General features: G+C 40.1%; 1 protein-coding gene across 1 annotated transcript in view; it reads right to left on the bottom strand.

Moving 5' to 3' along the window:
• LOC148526684 (protein FAM240B-like) overlaps positions 1-17,814 on the bottom strand; it is a 72,874-nt gene extending 55,060 nt beyond the window's left edge. The window contains exon 1 of the mRNA XM_088470268.1: positions 17,675-17,814. Coding sequence (XP_088326394.1) covers positions 17,675-17,814 — 140 coding nt within the window. The remainder of the gene's footprint in view (positions 1-17,674) is intronic.
• Between the last annotated feature and the right edge of the window lie 5,242 nt (positions 17,815-23,056).

The following is a 23,056-nucleotide window of genomic DNA, read 5'->3' as shown; positions in this document are numbered from 1 at the left end:
GAATAAGATGTTATTGGCCTCGGCATCTGAGAAGCTTAGAATTTCACCTAATGGTAAAGTGATACTAGACAGTTCTGCAAGATCCACATTGTCTGGAGCCACAGACATACCAATAGACTAGACAATTGCGGAGGTCATAAAGAACCTCTGTAATATATCCAAACACACAGTATAAACTGTGAAGAAATACAAAAGTACTTGATATAGAATGTGAGAGGTGCCTTGTCCAATTAATCCTGTATTTTAGAATATAACAGAATAATATCCACCACTATATAAAGGGCCGGCACTCTCTCTCCAATGTGAATGCTCCGGTGCACTTCCCCAAAGGACATGTAATCACAGCGAAGAACGGGACGGCACTCAGCGAGACTCCAATATAAATCAAGAACACAGCACTACATTGCTAAGGTCAACGTTTCAGTATGCAAACACATTGAAACATTGACCTTAGCAATGTAGTGCTGTGTTCTTGATTTATATTGGAGTCTCGCTGAGTGCCGTCCCGTTCTTCGCTGTGATTACATGTCCTTTGGGGAAGTGCACCGGAGCATTCACATTGGAGAGAGAGTGCCGGCCCTTTATATAGTGGTGGATATTATTCTGTTATATTCTAATATACAGGATTAATTGGACAAGGCACCTCTCACGTTCAATATCTAGTACTTTTGTATTTCTTCACAGTTTATACTATGGGTTTGGATATATTACAGAGGTTCTTTATGACCTCCGCAATTGTCTAGTCTATTGGTATGTCTGTGGCTCCAGACAATGCGGATCTTACAGGACTGTCTAGTATCACTTTACCATTAGTTGAAATTCTAAGCTTCTCAGATGCCGAGGCCAATAACATCTTATTCAAAGAAAATTTGGATATAACAGCAGGCGAGGAAAGCCTTGAACAATTGACAGCACAACTATTGCGCCTCAAGAAACGTGAAGTAGATTTTCATCTACATGGTGTGACTCTCTCAGATTACTATCGTGATAAGAAAATTCCGAGAGGTTTCAGAATTAAAAATATCCCCACTATAGGACGCTATAATTCCATTTTCTGTCGAAGGTGGGCTGCAATTTTGAACCGATGTTCGTTTGACCTTATTCTGTTGGTCATTGAGGAGTCGGCAAGAGAACTCGCTGTGGCTAAAGACAATATTGCTAAATTCGAGACTGCACACATTAAGAACTTACCAGCTGAAATCTCGACAGATGTAATTTCCAAATTGTCGGTACAGATAGACCAATATAAAGCAGAACTAATCAAGTTTAAAAAATCTAAACTGCAAACAGTCAATCGTGACTATGCGGAATTAAAGGTCTATAGCTGGATTAACAATCGTGGATCTACCTTTGAGAGGAGACCAAGGTATAGACCACGTAAATTTCAACTAGACACAGAATCCTCCAGCGGGGCACCCTCTTCCAGTGAGACGGAATGTCTTACGGGGCCAGTCAACAAATATACACCCAAACCCCCTTTAGGGGTCAGAACTCGGGCCAGACCCGATACACAAACAGATCCAAAACCCGCCGGGGAGGCCAGTGGACGAGGACGTCCAGGAAAAATATACAAAAGGAAAACGTAGTTTTCAATTTGTCCTCACGGTCCCTTTCAACTGATGACATCTCTATCCTCAACAAGGGGTTGTCATTTGTACCTTCACATATGCCAAATACATTCAAGAATAGAGTGGACTTATATAAATTCAGCAGAAAAGTGAGACTTCAAGAGCATTATGGTGATCAGGACTTTTCATCAACACCAGTGCCCACGTATTTAAAAAAATCTAAATTTGACCCAGTTTCCAATAATCCGGCTATTAAATATTTTCATAATAGTATGGAACAATATATAGAAGAGAATGCAACGTTGGATCATAAACTCCCATATGGCAATGGCAATTCCAATCTGTCGGGTGCTGAAAGAAAAGCGCTGAAAAATCTTAGCACATACAAAGACATCGTAATACGCCCAGCCGACAAAGGAGGAGGGATTGTTGTACAAGATATAGGAGACTACAAACAGGAGATTTATAACCAACTCTCAGATCCTGGTGTATATCAACAACTGAAAGGTGATCCTACACCCATTTTCAAGAAGGAGCTGGATGTCATCCTGACAGAAGCTCTGACAAGCGGTGTTATTTCAAGGAAAACGTTTGATAGTCTGACATATGAGTGGCCGAAGGTCCCCATGTTATATACTATCCCAAAGCTGCACAAAGATGCAGTTAAACCTCTCGGCAGGCCAATCATTGCGGCCAGGGAGTCACTCTTCTATTCAGTATCACAATATTTAGATTTTATTTTACAGCCCATTGTACAGGCACAATCCACTGTTTTGCGGGACACTACGTCTTTCATTCTACAGATGCAACAATGCTCACCACTACCTACTAGACAGCTTATGTGTGTAGTGGATGTGGTTAGCCTTTACACTTCTATACCACACCAAAGGGGCCTTGATGCTGTGAAACGCATTCTCATTGGTCATCCGGCGTATTCGGGACCTGATTTGAAATTTATTTTGACATTGCTGGAGCTGACGCTCACAAGAAACTATTTTTTGTTTGATGACAAATTTTATTTGCAGAAATCTGGCTGTGCGATGGGGTCCTGTGTAGCCCCGAGCTTCGCTAATTTATTTGTGTGAGGTGGAGAGGGATCTTTTCTTCACCAATAAGGCTACACAGGGCTCCATTCCATCATACCACAGATACATAGATGATATATTCATTCTATGGCGGGGCACTGAACAATCCTTTGTTGAAACGATGTCAGAGATTAACTGCATGGATCCAGCCATTAAATTCACATTTGAATGCAGCTTCAGTTCTACCCATTTCTTAGATGTGGCACTTAACATAGATGAACAACTGAATATCAATACTTCAGTGTTTTTCAAAACCACTGATCGGAACACTTTTTTGAGAGCTGAAAGCTTTCATCCACCTGCCCTCACTAGGGGTCTGCCGTATTCACAGTTCCTCAGGATCATACGTATTTGTAGTGATCCAGAGGATGCCTGTACACAGATTGATAATATGATCCTGAAATTCTTAGCAAGGGGATACAACCCAAAATCACTAAGGAAAGCCAAGAATAAGGCACTTACAGTGTCTAGAACAGTGGCTTTGAGTTCTAAACGCAGAGATCAGGATGTGAAGAATCAAATCCTATGGTCTCTAGAATTTTCAGATAAATCTAAAGATATTGTCACCAAAGCTAAACAGCTGTGGCCAATTGTGTCAGATGACTACGCTTTAAAAATGCTCAAAGGGTCCAAAATTACACCTGCCTACAAGAGGGGTCATAACATTAAGGACTGGATAGTACATAACGATGTTTCACTTCATAAAGCAGTAGCACCCACACATTTCCTAACAAAGAGACCAGGCAATTACAGATGTACAGGTTGTATTACGTGCAGCCACCTTGAGATAGGTGATAGCTTTGTACATCCCCATTCAGGCCAGAAATTCTCTATAAGGCATGCATTAACCTGCACCAGTCGTTATGTGGTGTACTATATTAGGTGTCCGTGCGGACTCCTATATATAGGTAAAACGACACGCCAGCTCAAAGAGCGGATGGCGCTCCATCGCTCCAGTATTAGGGCTGCCATCGAAGGTAAATCCAGTGATCAGCCGGTGGCCAAACATTTTCGTGATTTGAAACATAGTTTGGCTACCCTACGATGCAAAATGATAGACTGGATCCCCCCCAGCAGTAGGGGTGGTGACAGGGGTCGCATCTTGCTTCAACATGAAGCAAGATGGATATATAACTTGCGGACACTCAAACCTTTTGTATTGAATGAAATTAATTCATTTAATTGTTTCCTTTGATACCAATACAAATACATGTGTTCCTTGATACAGATGGTTGTCGTTCACGTTTTTTAGTGCTCCTATACAGGCACTGCTGATGTACTATGGTTATTAGATTATATATGTATAATTGTAATTGTTGTGATTGTCTTTTTGATACATTTCTGTTGTCCTTTTATACAGTTCTTGTTTAAGCCGTTTACTGAGTTGCCATGGTGATTGTTGTACACACTGGGTGGACACGCCTCCTGGGATGACGGTGACGCCGGCGTCATGGCGCCACATGTGACGTCATCGAACTCCCGACGGGACGTGACAAGGTGGTGGAGCACAGGGTGTAGTCTTCATAAGGTATGTACTATTGCTGTTATGTATGTCTTGATAAAAGTGTGCAAACACTGAAACGTTGACCTTAGCAATGTAGTGCTGTGTTCTTGATTTATATTGGAGTCTCGCTGGGTGCCGTCCCATTCTTCGCTGTGATTATATATCTATATATATATATACACACATATAAAATAGTCAGAGTATTTCTCCCCGGGGGAACAGTGGGTGACAAGCATGATAATTAAGGAAGGATGGTTTTGGCATGTATGGTATGTTGCTAAGGGTTTGTATGCACTGTGTTTCGAACTTGCATAGAGTATAGTTGTAATTAGGATCTAAGATGTTATTAAGAGTAAAATAACAAGGTATCTGACAAAGAAAAAATAGAGACTGTTCATACACAGGTGGCGCTGTGTTGGTATATGAAACAATGAAAACATACAATACGTCCCTTTTAAGGTAAGAAGTGTCCTCAAATGGTTCTTCTCCTTCTATTGTTTAGTAAGTCCCTCCATTCCAAGTGGGGTTCACATAGAATAAATTATATGAACAACAAAAAGAAATCCAATGTGTAGTAAATTCTTATCACAACCAATGAAATTTCATGCACGGTGTAATTTGATGTGCTCTAGGAATGCGTACCCCACTCACAATGTAACATCAATGGTATGTGCATATTAAGGTTTCTTTTACGACTGGTATGATGGGTCATGTGCTTATGCCGTCACCTGGCCTTTTTAAAGATAGATTTTGCATACCTTACTCGCATGTAAGGAGGTTGAGGGTAAGCACATAAAGGTTTCTTTAAAAAAAACATGAAAAACTTCAAATATCAACTGGTATGGCGTACCCCACTCACAATTAATTAGGCATTTTCTTTCACATCAAGGTATCTTTTGCCCTCAGGGCGTAGCAATCACCAATATTTCTTATATATTCAGAGTGTATTATTCCCCCAAAAGAATTTGAACGTGTGTTCTAATATGCGTATATAATTCAAAAAAGTAATTTATTCACATACATAGCATCCCATATATAGGATGTGGACATAGAAATATACAACAGTTATAAGGCAAAATATAAAAAAAACAGCATAGTTTACCTATGGAGGTCAGTAGTAAGTATCCACAGCTTCCAAAGAAAAAAGTGTCAACGCGTTTCAGCCCAATCTTGGGCCTTTATCAAGACATTACACCGTGCACTAAATTTCATTGGTTGTACTAAGAATTTACTACACATTGGATTTCTTTTTGTTGTTCATATCATTTCTTCTATGTGAACCCCACTTGGAATTGAGAAACTTACTAAACAATAGAAGGAGAAGAATCATTTGAGGACACTTCTTACCTTAAAAGGGACGTATTGTATGTTTTCATTGTTTCATATACCAATACAGCGCTACCTGTGTATGAACGGTCTCTATTTTTTCTTTGTTAGGTATTTCCGTAGGGAAGGTGATGCCTTATTGAGATCTTGTTTTTCACAAATCGGCAGCTTATGCGCATAGATCAGCATCCTCTACCATTTCCTTCTAAAATAAGATGTTTGTATGTGATTGCAATCAGTCTCACTGCACTGTGTTGCATATATCTAGAGACACATTCAACACAACATAACCATTTAAGTGCGTAATTTTTTGTAGCCTGCATTTATTTGTATGTTTAGATTGTAAGTTGCATTTAAGTTTTCATGAGCCCTCAATCCCTTCGCTGCTGGGAGTTTTCTCACCCTTGTGCTGCTGAGTCCATTTTCTGATGTCATCACTCATCATATTCCAACATCAATATCACTAATATTTTAGTACAGTGCCAGTGATGTCAATAGGGTTGGCACTGCAGACTCCTCTTTCCCGCATAAAGGAGCATGGCATCACCAAGACATGGCCACACCCCCTTATACGGTGTATGACATTTGGGGGAGTGACCGCCCATTCTCATCATGCTGAATGTCAAAAATGTTTTAACACAAATGGCCAAATAAGTGTTTTATATTGAAATTTCTAGAAAGGGAACCAAATGCAATTGTGATTTTTTTTTCTTGTCTTACTGTATAAATACCACAAATAAATTGTGGTTCTTGTTTCACCAATAATTCACCTTTCCAAAATAGTAAAAAGTAGGATTCTATGTGTAGGTTTTGACAAAAAACCTGCACTTGAAATGAAAATAATTCTTTTTTAACATTTTCTGTTTTGTTTTAAATGCTTACTATGCATTGGAAGAGTATAGTAGCCTAGCAAGGCCTACCATTTTAGAAACTAGACAAACTACCGCATTTAATGAGGAAAAACTTTTTTTATTTGCTACAAGTTGTGGAAAATTGTATTGTTGTGTGTATTGTTTCAGTTGATGGGCGGGATGCATGACACATCGCATTCGGGATGAGATGCATCCCGCCACACTTCACATGCATGTCGCTGTTAGTAACCAGCTCTGGTTTTTCCTGTTCCATTGACCATAAATTATTTCTTTTGGTCCTGGGCCACCAACCCGTGGCACTCCTTCAGGCATATTGGAGCCGATTCTGAGTTGGGAGCAAAGCAAACAAATGGAGAAACTTTGCAACTAAACTAACTATGTTGCAATGTAAGCAATACAACTGCATTTCATTTTTTTTGCACACAGGGTAAAGACTGGATAATTTTACATTTAGCTCACAAATGCTGGACAACTTTATTTTATACTACAATATAGATTTGCACTAAGTCACAACTCTCCTACTGTAAGTCTAAATCTGTCTGCATATATTACATCCTCCCACCTGCACTGCAACATGGTTTTGTAAGATGCAAATACTCAACAAGTCATGTTTTCAGGATGTATTTAGCTATATACAGGACAGGTGAATTAATCTATTTTTGGTTAATAATTGTCCAATCTGTTTCCACAGACTGAAATCCTGAAAAAAATGACCTGTTGGGGGTACTTCAGGTATGGCGTTAAAAATCTCTGATGTAAGAAGTTGTCATATTCATGGAAGCCAATCTCTAAGTAGTTCTGCATTCTCTCGGAACAGATAGGAAGTTACATACGATTTTTGCGGCTTCTGTACTCATTTTTATTTGTAATTTCAGAGATATGCAATACAGAAAATGTTATAGTGACCACTGTATAATATACAGATAATCTAAGTGACTGTTATGCAGTGACTGACAGAGGGCATTCCACTGATGAGTATACACTGTTGAGTATACTGAATTTTGGAGTCCACTATACAATGCATTTCCTAAATTCTCTTGTGCTTTTACAATAAAACCAAATCACTGGTGTTGACAGAATGCAGAACTTAGTAGTTGACTTATGGTGCGTACATACGGTACAATCGGTCAGCGATAACGATATCGCTGACTGATGTTCCTGCACCTTCCCGGAGTGCTGGATGATCGATATCAATCATCCAGGACACCACCAACACACCAATGACACCAATGACAGCCACTACCCGGGATGCTGACTACATCCCAGGCCAAACAACAGATTTTTTTTTTCAAATTTTCTATGAATGTCACGGTGTAAATTGAATGCCATGCTGCTAATCCTCATTTTAAATTTGGATGAGAGAGTGCATTAATGGGACTCATTACAATCAGTGTATATCATCCCAAGAATGCAGCAATGGGAACATAAGATCAAAGACACTCGGTTATAATAAGTGAAAGTTAATTTAGTGTTTTTTTCCCAGAGGAAAAACAAGTCACTCTCGTTACAATAAGCTTCAGAGTTGTACATGAAGAAATACAAGACATATTTATCACAATGCACATTTGAAACATTACTATGATGAGAAAGATTTGGTCCAACTCACATTGCATTAATCAAATGTACCACACACTTCCAGTACCCGGGCCTATCACCGATCTTGATGGCCCTGCAGGCAAGCACAATTTACTTAATTGAATAATTTTTGCTAAATTTGTCATTAAGGAAGTTTTGGCCTAGGGATGCCGTGAAAAAAATGCTATGTTTACAATATGAACAGCTGCCGTAGAACATGGTAACCTAAGTATACTCTAAGGTTTTTTTTTCAGAAGCCAAATAACCTACCAGTATGTATTTTGACTGAAGGAAGAAACCAGAGAACACAGGGGAAACCCACTGTAACACATGGAGGACATGCAAACTCACACAGACAACCCTCTTTGGAATGAAACCCATGTTCTCAGTGCTGTGATACAGCAATTAGGATCAGACTGACCTGGAGGGGAGGTCTGGTGTCTGGTAAATTCCATGTCTGTTTCTCTGATTTAAAGCTCCACTTTCTACTGTAAGGAGCTCAACTGTCCATTTAGGAATGGTGACACGTACAAGAGACACAAAAGAAGGAGAAAGTACACCAGACAGGGCTACCAGGGGCAAAGGCAGAGGTTGTGGCAAATAAAAAACCTCACTCCCACGCAGAACCTATTGGTTAATCTCTCTTTATACAAATTAACAGATGCATCTGTCTCTTGCTTGGTGGCTGCAGACGGGCCACCTCACCAGGGGGCATCCCTTTTTGGATTCCGGACTGGTCCTCCTGACAATGGACGCCAGTCTCCGGGGTTGGGGCACAGTGAAAGGTCCACACTTCTTTCAGGGATGGTGGACAGCAGAGGAGTCTGCCCTGCCAATAAACATATTGGAACTTTGGGCGGTCTTCAGGGTCCTGCAACAAGCCATACTCATACTTCACAGAAATCCCGTGCAAGTTCAGTCAGACAATGCCCCGACCGTGGCATACATCAACCATCAAGCAGGAACTCGAAGTCAGGCGGCAATGACGGAGGTGTCACACATTCTGACATGGGTGGATGGTCATCTTCCAGCCATATCTGCAGTGCATTCCAGGAGTTCTCAATTGGGAAGTGGACTTCCTCAGCATCCTGGGGAATGGTCTCTTCACCAAGACGTGTTTCAGCTCCTTCCGGATGTGGACCTCATGGCCTCCTAACACAATCACACACTGCCAGTGTACGGGTCCAGGACAAGAGATGCCAAGGCTCTCTTAGTAGATGCTCTGTCAGTCAACTGGACCTGCCAGTTTGCATACATGTTTCCTCCAATCTCCCTTCTTCCTCGAGTAATTCGGAAATTCAAACAAGAAGGGGGCACTGTCCTGCTGGTGGCTCCAGCGTGGCCCACACGTCACTGGTACTCAGATCTTCAGAGTCTCTCCATAGACACTCTGTATTGCCTCAACGTCCGGACCTGTTGTCTCAAAGGTCCTTGCTTTTACCTGGACCTGGGCTGCCTGTCTTTGATGGCGTGGCTCTTGAGACATCCCTCCTAAGGTCAAAGGGATTTTCTGACTCTGTGATTAACACCCTGTTTAGAGCATGTAAACCAGTCTCTGCTAGGATTTACAACAGGGTGTGACACACCTACTTTCAATGGTGTCATCCCAAAGGTTACGACCCCCAGGTATTTTGGATATCCGGAGTTTTGGTTTTCCTGCAAGTGAGTTTGGATCTTGGTCTCCACCTTGCTTTACTGAAGGTGCATGTCTATTCTTTCAGTGTGGTTCCAGCAAAGGATTGTTACTCTTCTAGATATCCGCACTTTCCTACAGGGTGTCCTTCACATTCAGCCTACCTTTGTCCCTCCTGTGGCACCTTGGGATTTGGCTGTTGCCCTTAGGGCCCTCCAGGGCTCTCCATTTGAACCCTTGGACTCAGTGGATCTCAAATGTCTTACAGCTAAGACTGGGATGGTGGGGTACGGAAGGTGCACTCACCCTGTGGGTGCAATGATGATGGGGGAGTGTTGGACTGTGTATGTGGTTGCTAGTGTGTGTGGTGTGAATTAGTGGGGAGGGGTGGATCAATGGAATGACAGAGGCGGACACAAGGTGGGAGTAAATGGTTTTATTGGAGTAGTCACAGTGCTTCTCCTATATAGTCCCGGGCAACAAGGTGGGGGAGAGAGGTGGGGGGAAGAGATGGGGGAGGTGGGTCGACCCTTTCAGGGGGCTCATTTCTGTGCAGTTCAATAGACTGGCACGTTACCCCTGCTGGACACTATGGTCAACAGTCTTGGGAGTCTCGGTGGGTGAGGGGGGGAGTTCTCTACAGCTTTCACAACAAGGGATGGCCAGCCAATAAATAAACTTTGGCTAGATGGCTTCGCATGGCTATCTCTGAGGCTTACATTCATGAGGGCCTTCCAGTGCCGCCCTCTGTTACTGCTCATTCTACTCAGTCTGTGGGTCCTTCATGGGCAGCTCGCCGTGGTGCCTCAGCTGTTCAGCTTTGTAAGGCGGCCACGTGGTCTTCTGTCCAGACCTTTTTGAGGTATTATGCATTTGATACCTTTGCCTCTCAGGATGCTTCCTTAGGGTGGCAGATTCTCCTCTCTGCACAGGAGCAAGAAGCTTTAAAGGGACTGCTTTGGGACATCCCCAAGGACTCCCTGTGGAGCCTATGGACCCTGAAGTAGAAAATGAGAGATATGGTAAGTATTTACGTTTTTTATCTCTCTTTCATGCAAAGTCCATAGGGTCCACAGGGCACTCACCCTGACGCACCTGTGTTTCAGTTGGGTTTTGCTCTGGTCACCGGTTTTCTGTCTCCTTATGTGTGAGAATGTGATTCTTGAGTGTTCCAGACTTTCTTCTCTCTTTTATTCTCCTCCGGCCTTTGGCTTGCTACGAAACTGAGGTGCCTCTGGCCCGGGAGCGGGGTATAGAGGGAGACCCAAGTGCATCCTGGGAGAAAAATTTACTGCGTATAGGTGCACAGATGACTCTGGATCCTCTATACCCCAAGGTCTCCCTGTGGACCCTATGGACTTGGTAGAAAGAGAGTTAACAAAGGTAAGTTCTTACCATAGCTCTCATTTTACCTATTATGAGACATGATAAGCACTACAATCTTTGGCTAACAATAACAGTTTGATATTTAGACCAGCAGATAACGGTGTTGCCTTGGTAATACAGGATATACAGGACTATAGTGGAGAAATTAAGCAGCAGTTGAGTTATACCACTGTATATCATCTATTACTAGGTGATCCTATGATAATGTTTAAGAATTAATTGAATAACGCATTGGAACAAGTAGTTGGTAATAACATCATTAGCTCCAAATTGCAGAAGGCGCTCATACTTAAATACCATATACTGTAGTTCCTGTATTATTGTAAAACTTCACCAAAAATACAAAAATATTTGGCTATCCCCCTGGATGGCCTATAATTGCTGCAAGGAATTCACTTTTCCAACTGACTTTTGGAGAGCACTGAATTATTGAAGAAATTGCAGGATCTGCCTTACCTTGAAGGAAATATCTGGCTATGTAGTGTGAATGTCTTATTAACGGTCACACCCAATGATATGGGAAGGGCTTTAGTTAAAAGATTACTTAAGGGCCATGACTGATATGAGGGACCAGATTTGGAGCTTGTAATTAAATTGCTACATTTGATACTTACAAAAAATATCTTTTCTATACAATGGTAATTTTTTTCTACAACTAGTAGATTGTGCGATGGGGTAGAATGTGGCCCCATCATATGCAAATATGTGTTTGATGTTGAACATGAATTTAACTTTTTGTTGATCCTTCCATTGTGTACAAAGTGGTATTTTATACCCATTTAATTGATGGACCTCCTTGTTTTTGGAGAGGATCCAAGGAAGCATTTGTTTCTGTTATTGAAGACCAAAATGGTGGTAACAGTCCAGTGAAACGTACTTACTCTATTAGTGATACCCATATCAATTTCTTGAATGTTTCTATATCCATAATAGATGGGAAATGTGTACTAGCTTATATACCAAGCCTACAGATAAAAATAACCTATTACATTTTCAGTGCTACCACCCCAAATCCTTGTCTAGGGGGTTACCAAAGTCACAACTGTTACGCATTAGGTGCATTACTTCAGATACTACTATGGCAGAAAACCAAATGAATATTCTGATAAAAAAAAATTGGAAAGAGGTTATCACCCTAAACTACTTGAAGATGCTAAAAATAAAGTAATGCTTATGGCTAGAGATTCTTTGTCACATAGGTGTAAACAGAAGGACCAATATCCATTTATACCATGGGTGAACCACTATAACCAGGCGAGTAACAGTATTAATCAAACTCACCCTGAATTAAAATTGGCAAACACTAGAATCATGCCATGCTATACACGTGGACGCAACCTTCGTGATTCATTGGTTAAAACTGATATCACTAATTAGGTAAGACCACTGAGACACATTTTTGGATGACAATAAGGGATGTACTGTATTAAATGTACTTGTATCACATATAGTCACCGTAAAGCAGGATATACTTTTTATCATCCCCATTCGGGCAAAGCATATGCCATCAGACAGAGACTTACAACTCTAGTTTTGTGGTCTATCAAATCATCTGTCCTTGCGGCCTATCTTATATAGGTAAAACAGAAAAGACCTTCACGGAGTGGATGGCTACCCATAGATCCGCTATGAGAGCAGCCCTTAATAGCGAGAAAGCTGTAGCCAGATATTTGTGTCTGGTCCCACACACTTTATTAACTTTGAGATATTATAAAAAATATATGACGAGAATCTTGCACTCCAACTCAGTAGTGCAGCACAATCACAATAGTGGTCATACACCACTGGTAGTCATACAGAAAAAAAGTACTTGCAATTGTGCGCACCCTCCGGGATAATACAATCTCAAGGTATCTCTCTTGTCTCGTCTCTATATATAGTCATATAAATCTTCTTTCTTCTTATTTTTCCACTTTTCAGATTCTTCTGAAGGATGTTGGTAAATCCTCCTTATCCTCTCAGTGTATAAATATGTGAAAAAATGATGAAAAGGGTATATATAGTGCAGTATTGTTTAATAATAATATGGTTTAAAACATCCAAGAAAATAGCAACAATAAAAGCCACAAACAAATATAAAGTAAAGCAGTGTACCAGATAAAATGGGGTGCTCAATAATCACACCCTACCAAGCATATATGAAAATGTAGCCAGCAACATCCCTGGTATAGACACTGGATAACCTTGTCTTAGTAGATAGTTATGTAGTTATCCTTATACTGAATATGTTTCTACTTATACAACATGGTAGAGGTTACATACAGTATTGTATATGTTTTGATAATTTTTGTATTGTTTGTAATTTTATATGTATATTGACTTTATTATCTCTTGTATTATTTGCTATGCTATGCTTATCTGCATTCAGTCCCCAGGCATTTTTATGTTTTGAAAGTATTGTGCTATTATAGTAGACGTATACTTATGATATAACTTATTTTGCTAATGTGATCGTTTGAGGAATTTGGTCACTTTGTAATCTAAGATTTACTTAATTACTTGTGGAATAATCCCTTGGTCTGCTTCAGTAATCATGTTGCATATTGTTCTGTTGTTTTAGCTTTTGTTACTATGGTGATTGGTATGCAATGGTGAGTCATCATTTGGCGTGACCCATCTAACTACTGCAATGATGTCACTGATTATGTGGCTCTGGCCTTGTGTGCGGTCCCGCTGCCAAAGCTGAGTGCACACTGGGTGAATATCTTTATTTAAGTTTCAATATTAGTCCTGATGAAGGTGCTAAGTTATTAAAGGCACTGAAATGTTGACAATATTGGCTGCCAAAGTGTACTTTTCATCATGCTTTTAGTGTCACTCAACTGGAGTAGATATGGTTATTTATCTGTGACGGCATCCAGCTAAGTAATCATTTGTAAAGGGAGTGCCAGACCTACCATGGCTTTATATATATATACGGTAATATAATACATGTTTTGTCTTCAATGCTTAGTTGGCTGGCTGTCTGTTCTACTCCTCTATAGTAGTTGGTCACTCCCCTCATGAGCCCTTCATGCCTCAGTCAGCCAATGACTGCAATATTAATCACTGCAACACTGTGCTGGCTAAAAAACATATGTAATCAGCAGAATTTACATTTACTGATGTATAGAAATTAAACATCACTGTACAATATTAATTATTTGGGACAATACTCAATTATTTTGTTTCCCTGCCAGTTAGACCTTTATGTTTCATGTATTAGATGCAGTTCATTTTCTTGATTGTGAATACGTACAGAGATGTTCTCAAATAGGAATGATGCAATACATTTCTTTCATGTGGACATTTCCTGTTTGAAAATATGGATCTGATTATGAGTTCTGAATTTAGTATGGAGGGACATACATTCAGGTATCTTACATATTACAATCATTTAAAGTATGTGTGAGTTCTAATTTATATCCATTATTTATTAACCCATTATTTTTTAACAATCACATATTAAACAGTCACATGCTGTTCAGTTGAATATTCATCATATTCTGCATTTAGGCACATAATTGGACACAGTATTATCTGTGAAATTTAACCTACAATTTTATTTATAACCTGGACATTTTCCTTATTTTACTTCAATTATGCAACTTGACGGAGTTACAGTAATTTACTCCACTTTCGTCCAGTTCACAGAATGAGGAATTTACGGATCTCTTGCACTGTGCATGGGGCTAGTGAAAGTGCCAATATTAATGATGACGGTTACGATGGCTGGTGTAAAACAATCAATGGGAAGCACAGCTTTCCATTGCAGATGCATGGACCCACGCATTAGCATACAGTATTAGGTCCGGCTTGCTTGATTACCCACAAAAATGCAGGCAGTGCTGAAGCACATACGGGAACTGAAACTGGGTTTCTCAGGACTTGCACATTCTGGCGCATGCTAGTCATAAGAGAAAGGCTGAGATTAGCATTTGCATATTATCTTTTTGCAGAGCCGCGACTTTGCAAAAAGATGCAGCTGTGTACCACTGAATCAGGCCCATTAGCTTTTCAATTTATGTATCCTACAGTACAGTACACATACTGTGTAGCAGTGCTTAAACTGGTCCTAGAGAGGTGGTGGAACTCACCCCCGCTTCTGCGTTTTTCAAGAAAAGGGACAGTGCGTGCCGTCGGGTGTGCGCCTAAAAAAGGGGTGTGATCTTTAAAAATGGTGCGTGATCACACATTAGTATTCCAATTCAAATTACGCCACACAGTAGCACAATCTTGATTCACCCCTGTTTCACATTACATCACATGGTAGTGTCCCTTATTCATGTATGGCACATAGCAGTGCCCCTTTTACACAATGCCCAAATTTGTGCCCCTTATACACAATGCCCACAGTAGTAGTGCCCCTAATACACATAATGCTCACAGTAGAAGTGCCCCATACACAATGCCCACAACAGTAGTGTCCCTTACATATTATGCCCACAGCAGTAGTGCTCCTTATGCAATGCCCATTGTAGCGGTGCCCCTTATGCAGTTCCCACAGTAGTGCTAGTGCCCTTATTCAGTGTCCACAGTAGTCGTAGTGCCCTTTATGCAGTTCCCCTAGTAGTGGTAGAGCCCCTAATGCAGTTCCCCCAGTAGTGGTAGTGCCCTTTATGCAGTTCCCCCAGTAGTGGTAGTGCCCTTTATGCAGTTCCCCTAGTAGTGGTAGTGCCCCTTATGCAGTGACCCCAGTAGTGGTGCACCCTGTAGTAGTGCCAATAGTAATGGTCCTTATGCCGTTCTCCCAGTAGTGGTAGTGGCCCTTATGCAGTGCCCACAGTGGTAATGCCCCTTATGCAGTGCTCCCAGTAGTGGTAGTGGCCCTTATGCATTGCCCACAGTAGTGATAGTGCCCCTTATGCAGTGTCCCCAGTAGTGATGTACCTTATGCAGTTCCCCCAGTAGTGGTAGTGCCCCTTATGCAGTGCCCACAGTGGTAATGCCCCTTATGCAGTGCCCCAAGGAGTGGTTCCCCCAGTAGTAATGCACTGTGCAGTGTATGATAAATTATCGCTGATAACGGGTTTTCGCGTCAAATTGAATATGTAGTGTGAAATATATTTAAGTAATACATAATAATACCTAAATAGAATTAAGGTAATCTCAGTACTACAAAATAAATTAAATCATGATTATCTGATGCAATGTCTCTATTTCTTGGGTCAAGGCCAAAATTCCAAAATTTCTTCAAAGATGGTTTGCTTCAGAAAAAACTAAACTAATATACATAATGTAGCATGTTTACACAATTAAAGACATCCAAGAAGAAAAGCAATCATTTTTGGCTATGAAAACAAATCCCACTGTACATACTCCACTGAGATCATCCATAAATGGACTGTATACATCAATATAGGCGTAGACTGCAATAGTGTAATAAGATAAAAAGTCTGCAATCAACAACAATTAACAACAAAATGCCTGTACATTCATAAAACAGATACAGTTTACATATCTGTAATCCTAATGTGTTCACCCAGAGAAGTCACTGGCCATTGGTTTAAGTTCATAAATTTCAAGAACAAAAATCCTTGAGTGCCTCAGGGAAGGTTCACACATTATATCTAGTACAGATTTCCTCAGAGGGTATGGAGTAACTGGATTAGTTACCTAATTTATAGATGTTAGTAGACAACAAAATATTGCTTTTGTCTTTAAGAGTTCTAGGCTTATTAAAAATAACATCTGGTTTCTTTGAGTGGAATGAAGATAAAATAAGTTTCTTTATATCACCAAAAACCACATGAACCTCTTGATATGATCATCTACTTGGCAGGAAATATTAGTAATACAGGTTTAGTCTCCCATATCCAAATAATCCGAAATATGGAATATTTTTAGCATGACTGAGATAGTGAAACCTTTGCTTTCTGATGGTTCAATGTACATAAACTTTGTTTAAAGCACAAAATTATTAAAATATAGTACAAAATAACCTTCATGCTGTGTGCATAAGGTGTCTATGAAACAAAAATGAATTTCATGCATGTACACAAACTTTATTTGATACACAAAATTATTAAAAATATTGTATGAAATGACATGCAGACTGTGTGTATAAGATGTATATAGAACATAAATGCATTCTGTGTTTAGATTTGGGTCCCATTCCCAAGATATTTCTTTATGGTATTCACATATTCCAAACAACGGAATATTCAAATATCCAAAATACCCCTGGTCCCGAGCATTTTGGATATGGGAGACTCAACCTGTAATATTTTTTGTTGCAACTGATATGTATTATGTAATCTGCCACACTGTATCTAGGTGTCCTGTATTTGATGTTTCTAATAAACAGTATTAAATAAAAACCATGTATTTGTATAGTTGCTATAATTTGATGCAATTTAGCACCTAACTGCTAATGTTAATAAGTGAGTACAGTACTTAGTATATAACATAAAAGTATATGATATAGTTTAATTGAAAGCCTAAAATGGGACTTCAACCTATTGAATGTATTTTGAACTAATGTAAGTGTAGTCATCTATTTTGTCCCTGTCGTTTATGTAAAATAATAATAACAATAGCATAGCCAGTGCATTCCCAATAGGTTTCAAAATTCTAGTTCCAGCTGCATGTTCTACAGTGCAGACCAACATATCACAGGTGCAGCTTGTAAATAGTATTGGCTACTCTCATGTTAATACATCAATGCTGAAAAGTAATTTTAACTAGTAATATTAATCATTTGTGCATAGAGAGTACATTGCTGCACTGTGCAGTGCGTTACTTACCTCTTCAGGGCACTCCTTTGCTGCCTGGCTGCTTCCATTTGCCGTTCTTCATTTTGTTTTTGAATTCTCTCTTCCCAAGCATTTTTAAGTTCACAAGTTTCCAGAGCAAAAATCTCTACACGTATGTACTGGTTGTTCATGTTCTGTCAATAAATCAATACATCAGTGTGACAATCTCTAACTTCATACAACTCATTGTAGAATACCCTTTTCTTTTAAATGACTGATATACAGGTTGAGTCTCCCATATCCAAATATTCCGAAATACGGAATATTCCGAAATACGGAATATTTTTGGCATGACTGAGATAGTGAAAACTTAGATTTTTGATGTTTTAATGTGCACAAACTTTGTTTAAGGCACAAAATTATTAAAAATAAAGTATAAAATGACCTATAGGCTGTGTGTATAAGGTATATATGACACATACATGAATTTCATATATGTACACAAACTTTGTTTGAGCCACCAAATTATTGAAAATATTGCATAAAATTACCTGCAGGATGTGTGTATAAGGTGTATATAAATCATAAATGTATTCTGTGTTTAGATTTGGGCCCTTTTCCTAAGACATTTCAATATGGTATGCAATTATTCCAAAATACGGAATATTCCGATATCCAAAATACCCCTGGTCCCAAGCATTTTGGATATGGGAGACTCAACCTGTATTAACTTTTTTTTTTAAAAGCTACTCTTAAGGTATAGGGCCTGTTGCTGAGTTGGATGTCATTCATGCTAAAAAAAAAAAAAAAAAAGACACTTAGAAAAATAGTTTATTTACATACTTATGCTAAAGCGTGCCCATGGCAAGATGTGTGGTGATCTGTACTAGTAACACATGCGTTTGGTTTACCTCAGGCAAACATTTCATACACTTACACCCAGTAGCGGCTCAAGAGTTGGGGCTGCAGCGCAGTCCAAAATTTAAATAGGAGTGCCACACCAACTGCCAGTGAGTCCCGGCTGGCGATGTTTGGGGTGGCAGTTGGTGTGGCTCCCCTATTTGAATTTTGGACTGCACTGCAGCCCCACCTCTTGAGTCGCCACTGCTTACACCCATGTTTTTGCCTGTTTGTTTTGCTTGCAAAATACACATTCGCTATTACGTATTAACACAACTTTACCGTTTGAAGCTTTCATAAGTATCACTTTCATGCAAATATGCTACACACATATGCGTGCGCCCATTTTCTGGGTACCTGCATAGTCACTAACTTATTGTACACTATGTAAACTGACATAAGTCCAAGTTAGCATCAGGCCCATAGTATCAAAGGTTAATATTAGTACAAGAGTAGCATTCAGATATCTATTGGGTTAGTAAATACTTAATATGCATCAATATTGAGGGTTTGATATTACATTTTGTTTAGGCAAATCTGAAAAAGAGAAAGTGGATCAGAAAACCATTAAAAATGATTTAGCAGTTATTTCTAGTTAGGTCTGTAATTATAGGTGGGACCAGTAACCTAGCAGCAGGTCTGGGCTTAAGCCACGTCCCCCATGACTGCCAGACTTAAGCCCCGCCTCCCTGTGACATCAGCTGTCAATCACCGGGATGGCAAGGGAGGAGAGGGAGGATGTGCAATGTAGACCTCCGGGCCAGACAGGTTTGGCAGATTGGGATTGGGATGTTCCTTGCTGAATGTGGACTAAATGTGTGAATGCAGCCAGTTATACACCAGAAAAAAAGACAGGACAGAACTGGTTAAATAAGATTCTAGGGATGAAGAGTATCCATTTAAGGTGCATACACACTAGACAATATGCTCCCTGAGCGATATCGTCTAGTGTGTCCCCGGCAGGCAGTGCTCAATGTCGTTCATGACATTGAGCACAGCCGCTGAACGATATCATTAACGATATCGTTCAGCGCCGGGCTCTCTCCCCCATTCCCTGACATGCAGCAACCTGACGAGATCGTCAGGTTGACCTGCATGTCAGCCCGATGAACGATGATGACGAACGACCCGCGGGAACGCGCGTCGTCGTCATCGTTCATCTTTTTGGGCTTAAAAATGGACGATAAAGTGGACGACTGAACGATAACGATATCGTTATCGTTCAGTCGTCCACTTTATCGCCCAGTGTGTACGCACCTTGAGGAATTCCCTCTAATCAGAGATAGAGCCCAGAGTTTTTCTTCCTAGTAAATTTTTTTCATATACTATGAGGTTGGGAAAACTGATTCTCTTACTACACTTTCAATATGATCCTGTTTATAATTTCCAGGTGCAATGTATACTGAAATGTGCATTGTTACTTATACAATAAAACTTTCAAATGTATGATTTTGACACATTAAAGGCAAACCTACTGCATTGGCATATCTATAACGTGTGAGGGTTGGTCAGTGCACATGGCCCCTGGGGCCAAGGGGGCCTACACTGCACACCCTGAACACATACAGTATATTATACTCACCTCTCCAGAGTCCCACATCTAGACTGCACAAATCACCAGGAAAATGACGGCAGCTGTGCATACACCCTCGTCCTGTCCGCCTCCCTTGTTCTAGGGGTAAATTTACTAAGCAACAACTTACAACAGTTGCGGCTTCTCAGTGTGTTAAGCAGAAGATGTAAAACTGCAATACTAGTCAAAGCAAAACACACCATGTACATTAGGTCCAGCTGTCAGGAAACACCACTACAGATTTACCCGCATCAGAGGCAGGATGGTATGAAAGGGGTGTTCTAACATAAACCAAGTACAGCAGAGGTGTATTCACATAGTTTCAAACAGATGCAGACCTGCACAGAGATTAATATACACAAGCTGTATGAATTGTGGTTGTCTAAGGCACAGGTTCTCAAACTCGGTCCTCAGGACCCCAAACAGTGCATGTTTTCCAGGTCTCCACACTGAATCAAGTGAAATAATTAGCTCCACCTGTGGACCTTTTAAAATGTGTCAGTGAGTAATGATTACACCTGTGCACCTGCTGGGTGACCTGCAAATCGTGAACTGTGTGGGGTCCTGAGGACCGAGTTTGAGAACCACTGGTCTAAGGGTAGGTGCAAAAACACACTGATAATAATGATGGTTGCCCTGGCCAGCCGCTGCTGAAGTTGATAGGTGCTTTATTCATTGATCTTGCAATTATATGATTTTCTGGGCATATTTTCAAAATATTTTTGCAGCTTTCATTCAATGTAAGACTGTATTTGCTGTGTTCTAGAGGAGTTTGTAATTGAATTCAATCTAATAGCATATACACCAGGTGCATAAATATTGGGACATTGACAGAATTTTCATATTTTGGCCTCTGTTCACCACCACAGTGGCTTTGAAATAAAACAAACAAGATGTGCTTTAACTGCAGACTTTCAGATTTAATTTGAGGGTAATTACATCCAAATCAGGTGAACGGTGTAGGAATTACAACGGTTTCTATATGTGCCTCCCCCTTTTTAAGGGGCCAAAAATAATGGGACTATCAACTCAAAAGCTATTTCATGGACAGGTGTGGGCTATTCCCTCGTTATTTCATTATCAATTAAGCAGGTAAAAGGTCTGGAGTTGATTCTAGGTGTGACATTTGCATTTGGAATCAGTTGCTGTCGACTCTTAATATGAGATCCAAACAGCTGTCACTATCAGTGAAGCAAGCCATCATTAGGCTGAAAAATCAAAACAAACCCATCAGAGAAATAGCAAAAACATTAGGTGTGGCCAAATCAACAGTTTGGAACATTCTTAAAAAGAAAGAACGCACCGGAGAGCTCAGCAACACCAAAAGACTCGGAAGACCACGGAAAACAACTGTGGTGGATGACAGAAGAATTATTTCCCTGGTGAAGAAAAACCCCTTCACAACAGTTGGCCAAATCAAGAACACTCTCCAGGAGGTAGGTGTATATGTGTCAAAGTCAACAATCAAGAGAAGACTTCATAAGAGTGAATATAGAGGGTTCTCCACAAGATGTAAACCATTGGTGAGCCACAAAAACAGGAAGACCAGATTAGAGTTTGCCAAACAACATCTAAAAGAGCCATTACAGTTCTGGTACAACATCCTATTGACAGATGAGACAAAGATCAACTTGTACAAGAGTGATGGGAAGAGAAGAGTATGGAGAAGGAAAGGAACAGCTCATGATCCAAAACATACCACCTCATCAGTGAAGCATGGTGGTGGTAGTGTCATGGCGTGGGCATGTATGGCTGCCAATGGAACTGGTTCCCTTGTATATATTGATGATGTGACTGCTGACAAAAGAAACAGAATGAATTCTGAAGTGTTTCGGGCAATATTATATGCTCATATTCAGTCAAGTGCTTCAGAACTCATTGGACGGTGCTTCACAGTGCAGATGGACAATGACCCGAAGCATACTGCAAAAGCAACCAAAGAGTTTTTTAAGGCTAAAAAGTGGACTGTTATGCAATGGCCAAGTCAATCCCCTGATCTGAATCTGATTGAGCATGCATTTCACTTGATCAAGACAAACTGAAGGGAAAATGCCCCAAGAACAAGCAGGAACTGAAGACCTTTGCAGTAGAGGCCTGGCAGAGCATCACCAGGGATGAAACCCAGCGTCTGGTGATGTCTATGCATTCCAGACTTCAGGCTGTAATTGCCTGCAAAGGATTTGCAACAAAGTATTAAAAAGTGAAAGTTAGATTTAGGATTGTTTAGTTTGTCTCATTACTTTTGGCCCCTTAAAAAGTGGGAGGCACATATAGAAACCATTGTAATTCCTACACCGTTCACCTGATTTGGATGTAATTACCCTCAAATTAAATCTGAAAGTCTGCAGTTAAAGCACATCTTGTTTTTTCATTTCAAAGCCATTGTGGTGGTGAATAGAGGCCAAAATATGAAAATTCTGTCAATGTCCCAATATTTATGCACCTGACTGTATATTATTTGCTATTAATGCAAATGTTAAATAACTTTACTTGTGCTTGTTACCTGGCTGTCTGTATAAGTGTATATATGTATGTATATGTATGCCTGACATATACTGTACCTGCAGCTTATGCTTCTAATGCAGAGCTGGATGTAGCTTGTGAGACATTCTCCTTGGCATATAGCAACATGCATTCTATCCTGTTATGTTTGGGGGAATCCCAAATTCAACTAGTTCACTACCCCAGTGAAGTGGGTAGGGAGAGCTGTTGTAACAGGATTTCTTGCTTTTCTCATCATCATGACCCCCTTTATGTGATGCCCCACTGGATCTCAGAGGTCATAGAAAGTAGGCAAGTACAGTATGGATGTACAGTACATATGATAATGTTATGAGTCTTCTTAAAGCTTTTTGTATATATATATATATATATATATATATATATACATATGTGGCCAATATCAACAACAATAATAGATGCAGATGACATGCATGTACAGTATGCAAGAAGAGTAGCCA

The sequence above is a fragment of the Taudactylus pleione genome, unplaced genomic scaffold (assembly GCF_031769625.1).
Source record: "Taudactylus pleione unplaced genomic scaffold, aTauple2 ptg000095l, whole genome shotgun sequence".
NCBI classification, from domain to species: domain Eukaryota; kingdom Metazoa; phylum Chordata; class Amphibia; order Anura; family Myobatrachidae; genus Taudactylus; species Taudactylus pleione.
Note: the sequence above shows the minus strand (reverse complement) of the source record. Positions and strands in the feature narration are given on the sequence as shown.